Below are 12,781 nucleotides of genomic sequence, written 5' to 3' on the forward strand. Positions count from 1 at the left end.
AAAACCCATTTAACGGCAACCGTTTTAATTTTTTTATCAGTGATAACAAATACAATATATACCAACATAAAGAAAACACACAATTAACGTATTATCGTATATAGATCATACAATATAACCGTATCAAAAACTGCACTGCAGTTGAGGACTTGAAATCAATAACGTACCAACTGCCAAGTACCAAAAAGTTGATATTGAGTTCTTCACGTTTTTTAGCACGCTATTTATCTGAACATTTTTCAATTATTAGAATTGATGGAGACAGATTGCTCTTCTTGAACTTGACACAGAATAGATGAAATCAGAAGGGTCATTTTCAATGTAAACAAAAAAGTACCGGTCATTTTATGAAGGATTATTTAGTATTATACGCATGTTATATCTATACACAACAAATAATAATAATGTCTAGATCAAGGTGGATGATACACCTTGGTCTTGATATAACATTATAGTGGAGTAATCTTAAGAAGATGGCCGCCGCGTTTGTGTATGATAAGTATCTTCCCCATGTCAATTTTTATCCGAGAGCCTGATCTCTAACACTAAATATGCACCTACTACTTACACACGCGTGTACGATAATCTATGGATTCGGTGTTCAGTGCTTAGAACATTTACAATTTGTAAGTGATTTGGCGTAAGATATAATTTATGGTAAGGTTCAGTGATTATGAGCCAACACTAAGGTGAATACATAAACTCACTTACCCACCTTGGTCACAAATTACCAAACTACTCATAGACTCTGGTTTTACCATAGACCTATAATATTAAAAGGTCTATGGGTTTTATCCATGAAATGGTAGGGGTGGGCCTACGGTACGAATATATTGATAATACATGGGGTAACTTTGGTCATTAAGGGTAACACTGATTAATCTCTTTTCTATGGGGTAACATTACCCGTTGTTATAATTTTTCTTTAGATGCTGATTATAATAGCAATTGTTAAAAATGTTTCATAATATTTAAAATACAAAAATAACATTATAAATGATTGTGCTTAATTTAACATTTTTATCATGCAATTGGCATTCATTTTTTACCAGATAGCAACAAAACAATGGGACAATGTTACCCTATGTTACGGTATTCATGTTGTCAAAAATTGTTAGCTGATGTTTTGAACCCATTACAAAATCCACCTTTAGAGACATGTCACCCTGCAAATCCTGCAATGGTTCCAAAACGTCAGCTAACAAATGACAACAAAAGTAGATCAAAAAATTATCAAGCTAATAGCTCAATACATTTCATGCATGAAAGTTTTAGCGTTTCCATAAGCATAATTTATTTATAGTTTAAAATAAATGACTATTCTACAATAATACAATTTATTTTTTATTGACTAATATAGAGAATTATACAGCTTTGTAAGTTCTTTGTTACGTAATACTTCTTGACGCACAATCTTTTTCAATTCTTTAAATTCTTGCATTACTTCATTCTGATCTTTTTCAAATTTTTCTTTTTTTTTTTTAACTTCATATTGTTTTTGGAATATTTCACACTCCAACTTGTGAGATTTTTGTCGTGCTTCTATGTTTTTATCCGTAGTCTCACTAAAATACATTCTCGTAAGAATACAAGTGTTAAGTGTTTCTATGATCCAAATTATACACAGCACGTAGGTATACGTAGGTATAATTTATACAGATATACGCAATTAGTATTCTTACATGTAATTAATAATAAATAAGAAAATATTTATAAATTGTTCGATTTTTTTAATATTTGTTTCCAATTTATCAAACACATTCGATTGAATATTTTGGAATTTTCCTTGAAATTGTGATAACTTTGTATTTAACATGTTTACTGTCTCCTAAAAATATATTAGCAACTATTATAAATAGCAAAAAAAAAATGTTTATGTTTACACTTGCATCCATTTTTAAATTGTTAGATATAGCATTATCTAGTTTTTGTTGGGATTCAAAGTCCAATTGTTTAATATGTAACAGATTATTTTTTAACATATTTTCTACATCATATTTTATACGTTTATTCAGTTCTGTCAATCTGTAAATTACAATACAAATGTAAGATATAATACTATAATAGTGATATGTGATTAGTTAAACATATAGTACCTACTCAAAAACCATAAAATATACATTTTTTTTATTTTTTGATGATACACTAAAACTTTGAAAAACTGATTTGAAATATTTAAAGTTTTTATCAAACAATAATAATTTTAAGTTTTGTATTTTTTTTTCAATCAGAAGCCAGATTTAGGGTAGCGGAAACTTAAATATTACTCAAATATACTCAGATATAATACTGTTTTACTCCACTCTTTCTTCCATCCTAAATATTAAGCTCTAATAACTTAAAAAGTAATACTTCAAAATTGGTTATCGACCAGTCAAAATATTTAGCAAATTATTCTTAATTATAAAAACGAATTAAATGTATACATTATCGTTTAAGTTTCAAAAGTTACCCATCTCAGACTTAGATGCTGACTAAAAAAATACAAAAACTTTAAAATATAATTGTTAGAAAAAAAATGTAATGTTTTACATCAGTCTTTTTTTCAAAATGTAAGTATATCATCAAAAATCAGGTGTTTGTTGTTACATGAAATCCGAACATTCTGTATATTGTAATGTAACTTGCCTGCTTGCTAGGCGCTAGACAACTGTTTCCGGTAAGATCCACCTACTTTAATCTTACCAGTAGTCGCTTCTCCTAGCCTAACCAGCAAGCCAAGCTGGATCATTACAACTTTGCATACTAAATAGAAGGGTAAAAAGAAAGCATATTCATTTGTTCTTATTTCATATAAATTAAAACATCCTTAATAATATTTGATTATAAAATTGTATTATACAATTATTGATACTCGTAATATCATTAAACTAATCAAGTTTAAAAATATAGCAAAATGGCTGTGTTTACTTGGAATTTAGTGGTAGTACCACATGGCTTTGATAAAATTTCTTTTTTTCTTTTTTCTCTTTAATTTGGTGATTTTCTATATAATTTAAAATTTGTAATTTATCCTTTTGTTTTTGTACAGTTAACTTCATTTCTTCTAAGTATTTTAACTCTCTATCGTGCTTTAATTTAACTTCCTGAAAAGTGTATATATTTGTTGCATACACATATTTTAGTATTATAGTTACAAGCTTTAAAATTATTAAAAACAACTAGTTTCGGATTCGAATACAAATTTTGTACGTGTGTGAACTGTGATTTATTTTTGTACTTCTTAGTACATGTCAAATTTTAAATTATAAGATGAATAAGTTTTAAAAGAACATTTGATCGCAAATAATTCCGAATTAACTTAATAAGATCACAAAGTACAACTCGAGGAATTAGTATTGTTTATTACACAACTTTTAAGTAAATTTAATATTTAATAAACCTTTAATTCCAATTCTTTGCTTTGCATTAAATGTTGTACGTTTTTCACAGCTCTAGTTTTATCATTGAGATTGTCTTGAAGGTGTTGAATGTTAGATTTTTCATTTTCAATCTGTTGTTGTTTATTCAAAATATTTTTCTCAATTTCTTTAAGATCACTTATAATGTAAGAATGATAACCTTGACTGTAAAAACAAGGTTTTATTTATATTTTTTCACTACGAGGTATACAAGGTTTTTATAACTTTAAAAAGATACCTATACCTATTTATTTAAAAATACGTATAATAAACTGTCAGTGGCGAATTTATAGGCAGACACCAAGCAACTTAGTAGCCTACATCGGTAGTATTTATGTATCTGCAAACTTTTTTGCTTGAGTGTTTATAATTTTATTTTACAAACAATGATTTATACTTAAAATATGGCGGGACAAATATTATTTGCTTATGTATGTAAAATCTATAATTCCGCCTCTAAATAAACAAAGTATTATTCAAAATAAGAACCTTTTAGTAAGCAGTTGTTCATCAGCTAAACACTTAGTGTTTAATGTATTTAAGTGCCAAAACTTTTCTTCAATTTTATAATTTACATTAAGAACCTTTGTATGTAGCCTAAATAAATTGTCCATCATTTTTGGTATACTACATTTGATAGCTTCCGAGTTATTATCTATTAAGGCATTAAAATGTTTTGCATTCATTACGATTTGTTTGTTGAAATCAAATTTCCGTTCATTTTTTTCAATGTAGTCCAATACGGTTCTATGACATTTTAATGTTCGTTGTCCCTCCCGCGTGATAAGGTCTTCTAATTCGCAACATTTAAATTGAAGTCCCATTTTTTTTTTAATTGTGCTAACAATTTGTTCGGTATTTGTTTTTATCGTGGACCTATATTTTTCCATAAACAATATAGTTATACATAGTACAGGGTACTTATAAGTTTTAGGCGTGTATTTTTTAAAACTCTTTTCTGTATCATTCAAATTTTGAATTTTATTAAGTGGGTAATGTAGAGTTCTTCGGCCGTAAATTGAAAATGTGTTTGAAAAATGATAATAGTTAATCAAGTCTCGACGCCATAATATAGTCTTCACACTATTATATATTGTAATCTCCTCCTTTTATATTAATTTTTTCTATTTCATTTTGTATTTTTCATTGCCAGGTCACTACTCACTAATCAGCCTTGAAGTTTAACTTACATACCTACTTCGCTGGTTGAACCATTATACTCAGTATTACTACTAAGTCATAACCTAAATATTTTTTATTTGTATCTAATTCACGGCTAAAATGTCTAATCAAATCAAATCTAACAAAAATAACTTTCGTAATAGTTATAATAGGTATAGGTATATATTTTAATTTTAACCTAAAATATACGAGTTCTAGTATTATACGGTAATTATTATGATAACTTACATAGAATGACTGTAGTTAAGCAGCAGTTTTTGAGCTTCATTAATTAATGAACGATTCTTTTCGTTCTTTTGCTTTAAACTTATTCTCCATTCATCCAATTGAAACGTTCTCTTATTTTCAGTATTATTAAATATATCTAGTTCTTTATTTACCATTTCCTTTTGTGAATTAATTTCTTTGTATAAACTTTCGATTTGTGAATCACATATATAGCTTAAATATTTTATTTATAAATAAAATTACAATTAGTGAAATTACTAATTAGCTAATCAAATGGAGCTTCCACAATAAATGGCTGATTAAAGTCTATGTGAAATGTGAATTTTATTTACTTACTATTCACCTTGGTATTTTATTAATTTATCTGTTGTTAGTTCAACCAAATTTATTATATTATCTGTGTGCAAGTCTACTTTAGTTTCAAATTTTACTATTTCTTCATTATATAACTCATGGTTGTTTAATGTTCTAATTATTTTTGAATTATTCGTATCTGCGTATGTTTACGTATAACTATAATGTACTATATACACCTATTCATATTTTTTTTCAAAAAAACGTAATTTTTATTACCTTTCATTAAATTAGTCGCAGCATTTTTAACGTCGATTATTGGTATATTATCATTGTAAACATTTAGCATAGTATAGTAATCTTCTAGCACCTGTTCTATGTAAGCATGAATATCTTTACTTATTGATAGATCAGATGTATTAATAACATTTTTTTCTTCAACTTGAGTCAACATTTTTTTCAATGATTCGATTCTTGATTCTATATTGTCAATTAATTTAACCATACATAATACATTTCTATTCATTGTATAAAGATATTCAACACTTAACCACTTGTATTACAATAATTAAACTAAACTCTAAATACCTATACTAATACTAAAATCATTGAAATAGATAGGTATACATTTTATTTAATTATAATGTACCTATTGCTTAATTATTTCCAGGGACTATAATTATATTGATATTTAACAAGAATGTTAGTATGGTAATAACTACACATGGCAACCGTATTGTCTATAATTTATTATTTATATTAAAATAACAAAATAAACAATGCAGTGAAATAAGTTTATGTACTTAACTGTTAGGCTGTACCTATTCTATAAAATAGTATTATAAAAATAAAATATATTTAAAAAATGTCTATAAGTATTTCATATATTAAGAAGGCGTTTAGAATATAGATATATGAGTATACCTCATTATAGAGCCTATCTTCATAGCGATAGTCACCGTTCCACTGCCTCTATTATGTCTCATTATAGTCTATTGATGCACATTCAAAAATTATTATTAGGTTCACTCATCCTATCTTTGGACCTATTATTCTATATCCTATTATTACACCTGGATATTGAAAAAGTTATTATGTCATGATAAATGGTGTAATAGAGATTTATAATATCGTAGTATAACTGCTCAAAAGTGATTTGTGTGATTACAAAATATATTATTATTTATTAACTTGCGGCTTCTAGCCAAGTATTGAATTCAAGTAAATTGCCTATTTCTTACTCCTTAGTATGTAAATTATATGGCGTCAATAAATTAAAAGAAAGGAAATCAATTCCAACAGATGGCAGCATATACACATTCATTTTAGTGTTCATAATATACATAACACTCCAATAGACAACGTTCAACGTTGGCTCCTCCCGCCATCAGCTGATTATCCGTACAAGGCATTTTCCGGAGTGTAAAAAGGAAGAGCAAGAGAGAGAGAGGAAATGTCAGATAGAGAACGAACCTACTGGATTGGACAGAGAACGAGAGTGTGCGCGTGTGCGTGGGACAAAGAGGGTACGAGAGCAGGAAAAGCTTGAGCAAGAGCGGAAAGCTAAAAAAATCGTTCAGCCGGCAGCGGGGGACAAGAGTGGCGGCGGCTCGTTTGATTGTGTGTTGTCGGATAATGTCGGACCGAGAAAGCGGCGATGAGCAGCCTCAGAGCCAAAGTAAGTATTTAACAATACTAATCATTAACGGAATTGTTACATTAATAATCCCGACCGAAAGTCGAATAGTCAACGTATCGTCAGTTAACGCGCGTTCATATAATGTCGCCCCTTGTGGGAGATAACAAATTCGCATTTTCAAGATGGCGACCCCAAGCAGGGGCCGCCGACCTCGATCAGCCGGCCGATGGGATTTTTGTCGAGTACGCGTTTACCTATTTGTGATTTGCTCCCTTTTATGATTCAGTGGTTCACCTAATATGCTTAATCTGACAAATTCGAATAGGCATCGCTTCTGTAGTTCAATTTGCATATGATTGTCATTTATATGAAATAAAATTGACCAAAAAAAATTCGCAGCAATCGATAATAGTTGTGAACTCGAAACTAAATATGAATAGCATACTATATAATGACGAACGAAATAGTCGTAGAAGAGGTAGTCTGATGTACTTGTTAACATTTAAAATATATTTCCTTTCAACTGTGCAATAAAATTTAATTTAATTTGTTTTTTATTTTATTTTAGGACAGGTGTCAAATGAAGCCACGGGTTCCGACTCTGGTAAGAATTATTAATTAAAATATGAAAATATATATTATAATATAAGAAAGATCGTTATCACATATCTTTTTATTAACTAATATATATATATATATATATGATTGTTTTTTTTAATTTATATTTTTTAATGAGTTGTCAAGCCAGCTCGAAATTACAAACCTTTAAACCACTATAAAAGCTGTTGAATTAACTATTTGTGAAAGAGATTTTTCTGTTAAATTTAATTTTCCAGTTTTTGCCTAATACAATCCTTTTTTTGTTATTTTAAAACTATGTACCAGCTAGTAATAGAATGACGACTCGTTTGTTTCGTTATTTAATTTTTTTAATTATCTTTAAAATAATTTATTAGTAAAAAATTAAAAAATAATAAGTCGCATGTTAAATCTCTGAACCAAACAATTAAATTGCTTAAAAATAATTTTTTTGTACAACAACCCCTATTAAATTCTAAAATTAATATATCATGGATTTCAAAGAACAACGACCTAACTGCAAAAAGTCTAATTTTACAGCATAGTGAATTGAAAAAACACCTTTTTAACAATCGTATAATATGTAAAAAACAAATCCCGAATAATTCTAACAAATTGATTTTTAAAAAATCAACCTAAGCTACATCCGATGGAATAAACAATTTAAGCCTTGTTTCTTAAGCAAGGGAAGAAATTGTTATTGTTTTTTATCTGTATTTGTAGAACTATTTAAGACTTTAAAGTTAAGTATAGGCATAGTAAAGGTGTATTTTACATGCAGTCATTAAAACTTTTATTTCTCTATTATTAATTACAGATACCATTGATGAACTATAGGTATAGATAATATTCATAAATGGATCTTGGGGCATTTTTTTAAATTTCATATTAGTTTTAACAGTAAAATCCAGAAATTCGGGTAAAATAGCAATGCCAGTTGTTAGATTAATGTCGGCTATCTATAGTTATATTATCTATGTAGGTACTTATTAAAAGTGTAAATTGTCTTAGTGTTATCAATTTTAATTAAAGAAAAATAATATTATTTATTTATGAAAAATATCCTGAAATTTTTATAACTAGATTTAAACGGAAGAAAGTAATCATCCAAAACTGGTTATCGAACATTCAAAAATTTTTATCAAATTTTTTTACTTTCAAAAAGTTAATTAAACATATATTTTGGCCTTCTCATTTAAGTTTCTAAAGTTAATAGTGCTCCGAAAAATATTAAAAAAGGTGCTTATTTAGTAATTTTATATTATTGTACAATAATATAAATAAAGCTATTAAATTGATCATACTGTATCCAAATGTTTGGAATGTAGTGATCAGCTGACTGACCTATTTATTGAGCTGTTTGACCTAATCCCTGTCAGTAGGGTTGTTACCATTCTTGATTTTCTATAGGTACTACTACACCTTAAGTACTCGCTATTGTTGATTATTGTTAGATACACCATCCCACGTTACTATTTCATGAATTATATAATAATAATAATAATAATAATAAGCAAATATTGATATACCTACTAAAACATGACGAAAAAAACAGCCGCAAAATGCATAAAAATAGTTTTATATTGGAAAAAATTAGGGATTGTAATTAGTAAGAAAAAAATAATTTTTATAATTAACTTTATAGTTCAACAATGGTAGTATGCTTTTTTAGTTTTTTTTTAATAATTATTGATTACTAACTTATTTATATAGGTCAACCACAGCAAGGTAATGAACAGGAGCTGGCAACGAAAATGCTTCAAATACAATCAAAACGGTTTTACTTAGATGTCAAGCAAAATAGAAGAGGAAAGTTCATAAAAGTGGCTGAAGTAATTTGGTTTTATTTTTTATTTCCGAAAAAAAATATTAATAAAATAATATTTTTTTATAGTGATTAGCATGTATAAAGGCGTGTATGTAGGTAAGGTTATTTATGTATTTTTGTTTATTTTATTAGATTGGGGCTGACGGCAGAAGAAGCCAGATATTTTTGGCTTTGTCTACTGCAGCTGATTTCAGAGACCATCTTGGTACCTTCAGCGAGTATTATTCACAACTAGGTAAATTATTTAAAAAGTAATAATACTTAACCATAAAGGAATTTTAATTTTTTAACTTATTTTGTATGTTATTAGTCAACTTAGCTCTACAGATCAAAAAATTTTACTTCAATTTAAAAAGTTTACTTCTATAGGTTTAAAAGTTAAATACTTGGTTAGTTGGTCAAGATAAAAATACACATTGTATTTAGTGGCTTTTTCAATAAATAAATACATTTTACAGGGCCAATTATTGTAAACGTAATTTATATTAATATAAAATGTAATATGATAGATGAATAATTTTTTTATTTAGGTCCACCAAATCCAGATACTGTTCCTGAAGATGGCAAATTAAAATCCGAAATGATGATTAAGGACAACCGCCGTTACTATTTAGACCTCAAAGAAAATGCTCGTGGACGATTTCTTCGTGTATGTGTTAATTTTTTTTTATTTTTAAATAAATGTCTAAATTTTATTGTTTTTCATAGGTCTCTCAAACTATAACTCGTGGCGGACCGCGTTCTCAAGTGGCTATCCCAGCTCAAGGGATGATAGAGTTCCGTGACAACTTGACGGATCTTTTAGATGAGTTTGGAACAGATGATGGTGGATTTAAAGGTGACTTGCCTGATGGTCGACATATGAGGGTTGATAACAAGAATTTTTATTTTGATATCGGCCAAAACAATCGTGGCATTTATATGCGCATATCGGAGGTAACAACTACGGCAAGTCTAAATTTTTTTAATTGAACCTATTTTCAAAAGATTATTGGTCAACATAGATATTTAAAATTAATAATACAATTAATTATTTTAGGTTAAAGGAAATTTTAGAACAGCTATTACAGTGCCTGAAAAATCTTGGTCCCGTTTTCGTGATTATTTTAGGGATTATTGCGATAAAATGGCTGAATGTAATGAAAAAACTAATGTAGCAACGGCTGTGGCTACTGAAGACGTCAGTCCACAATAAATCTCCATATTAAAACAAGTTTAAGAAAATTATACATTAACTTTTTTTTCACACACTTAAAAAAGAAAAACTAAGGAAATTTGAAAATTGTTTCTAATAATTTAAACCAGTCTAATGAATAGATAATATAACAAGGTGGTGGGGATGACTTCGTCCAGTAGGAATGTGAATTTGCCGTGGCATCGGATTATATTCTATTTTGCACATGAGTTACCAATTGATTGTGCAACACTAAAGTATTTCATGCTTGTTTTAAATAACTCCTATCGAAAAATTCTCTATTAGTGCAATATTTGTTGAACATTTGTATAGACTTTTGAAATTCTAGTAACTCTAATACCAGATGGATGTTTTTGTTTTATATTTTACTATAAATATTGTTACATTTTCAATTAAATTTTATCCTGCAAGTTGACAATTGTTAAATTATTTTATTCTAGCTTTTATTAATCATTCCAAAATTCCGTTATTGTTAATTTATATATATAAATTTACATTTATATGTATAAATTAATTTATATTTTTACTATATTTATATATTTTGTTGAATTTATTTGACAGTCTAATTTTGGAATAATATGTCGTTGGCTTAACACTAGCATATTTGAACTGTTTTCTTTCATTTCTTTTAGTGCTTAACCTCCAAGCAGACACGTCTTAAAAAATCAAGTTGGCAGTCATGCTGCGTTTTTAACACCTCTTACGCGAGAGTGCTTGGAGGTTTTAATCATAGCTTTTAAAAGTACAAAAAATTAGCTAAAACAATAATTATAAAATAAATTTTGAGTAGTGTTCCATATGATTTAAATGTTTTATTTATATAGATTTATGTAATGGCTTACATCTACCAATTTATATACTGATCATTTTTCTAGTCTAATAAAATTTTTAATTTTAATTTTTTCTAAATTTCTAATTTTGTTTTAACCCTTTGATTTTTCACGTACTTAAAATGTATATTTTTAAAAAAAGAAAATTCTAGTGGTTTGTTAAGGTTGGTTGGGTGTGCGTAATGAGAGGATTTTATCCTCTAAGTTCTGTGATTTTGAGATTAGAACAATTGGAAATATTATATATTTTTCTGTTAAGAAATTAAGTTTGATTGTTTGGGTTGGCAAGTGTTACAAATTCAGATTGATATGCTCAAAGCTACTACCGATTTTTTTTTTTTTTTGTCAATTAGAAAATAATAATTGTGCAAAAGTAAAAGGATGCAAATACACTGCCATTCTAAATTTCCCCAAATTATATTTTATTTTGTAGATACTATTGACATGTCATTACAAAAAATCTAGCAAATTGAAACATATTAAATTTGTTTATAACCTTTTAAAGTAAAGTTATTTATTATATAGAAGCAAAAAGCAAAACAATTTTCCCACTAAAATATATACTTATATTGTAACTCACTTACAATAGTACATACCTATATTATGTTATAATTATATTTTATTATTATTATATTCCTTGTTGATTGTTTTAGAATTTTTTTTTTTTTTTACTTAATTATTAAATATTTATTTTCCGTTTGTACTTGTTTTGTACAAAACTTGTTACCAGATTATTATGATTTTGTATAAAACAAGTAACATTATCTGTGTCTGGAGCAAATAAAACTGTAATAATTGTAACTTAAAAACAAAATGTGTGATGTACTTTATTTTATACTCCTATTTAAATTCTAAGAAGTGGTTCATATTTTATACTCAACCTTAAGTTCTTATTTATTAAACTTATCTATTAATATTTTTTAACTTGATAAATCTAAGAGATGCATAAAATGAACCATATCCTTGTTAATCACAAAGTAGTATAAGACAAGCTAATTATAATTTAACCCTTGGTCGACAGCACTCCAGACCGCATATTGCCATGGGTTAATAGATTTCAACTCAATAACTTAAGAGGGCGTCACACAGGTGATTTTCAGTGGTAAAAACATGTTTACGCCAACTGAAAATAACTCCCTTAATTTTGGTTTTAGAGTAAAAGCACCTATTATAAAATTAAAAGAGAATAATATTCTGGAACGCAAGACTGTGCGCTTTTTAAAAAAAAACGCATTTTTTGACGCATTACAGTCGTTTAAAAATGTTAAAATAGTCGTTATTTTTAAACTATGTATTGAGCGTTATACTTGAAATAATGAAAAAAATGCATTGTAGTGCCCTCCAGAATATTGTTCTCTTTTAATTATATAGTGGTTGCTTTATTTTAAAATCAAAATTAAGCGAGTTATTTTCAGTCTGCTTAAACATGTAGAGATGAAAAAACATTTTTAAATCGCTTTCAAAGATGCTGTGATACTCCAAAAAATAAATTAACTACCAAAATAGAGTCCTAGTTGTTGAACTAATAATTACACATCACAGTTTAACCTTTAAATTAAGATTTTGTAAAAAATTGCCTATACTTTACTCCTTAAAAATGGGCGG

At 27.7% G+C, this 12,781-nt stretch overlaps 1 protein-coding gene across 3 annotated transcripts; it reads left to right on the top strand.

Annotated features, from left to right (window-relative positions):
* Nucleotides 1-6,517: 6,517 nt before the first annotated feature.
* On the top strand, nucleotides 6,518-11,244 carry LOC126843315 (transcriptional activator protein Pur-beta-B). 3 transcript variants are annotated; one of them, XM_050580743.1, is made up of 7 exons: nucleotides 6,518-6,783; nucleotides 7,313-7,348; nucleotides 9,037-9,155; nucleotides 9,284-9,386; nucleotides 9,682-9,800; nucleotides 9,860-10,099; nucleotides 10,191-11,244. In XM_050580743.1, the coding sequence occupies exons 1-7, from the start codon at nucleotides 6,741-6,743 to the stop codon at nucleotides 10,344-10,346; spliced, it is 816 nt and encodes a 271-aa protein (XP_050436700.1). In that variant the 5' UTR covers nucleotides 6,518-6,740; the 3' UTR covers nucleotides 10,347-11,244. The 3 variants fall into 3 exon arrangements, with proteins under 3 accessions (XP_050436700.1, XP_050436701.1, XP_050436699.1); XM_050580744.1 differs by lacking the exon at nucleotides 6,518-6,783 and adding an exon at nucleotides 6,851-7,222 and having other exon boundaries at nucleotides 9,860-10,087; XM_050580742.1 differs by lacking the exon at nucleotides 6,518-6,783 and adding an exon at nucleotides 6,853-7,222.
* The last annotated feature ends 1,537 nt before the right edge of the window (nucleotides 11,245-12,781 follow it).

This window comes from Adelges cooleyi, unplaced genomic scaffold (assembly GCF_023614345.1).
Source record: "Adelges cooleyi isolate 19-005CV unplaced genomic scaffold, UGA_ACOO_1.1 ACOO_flye_CR_arks_rails_tigmint_CR_PRNA_574, whole genome shotgun sequence".
NCBI classification, from domain to species: Eukaryota; Metazoa; Arthropoda; class Insecta; order Hemiptera; family Adelgidae; genus Adelges; species Adelges cooleyi.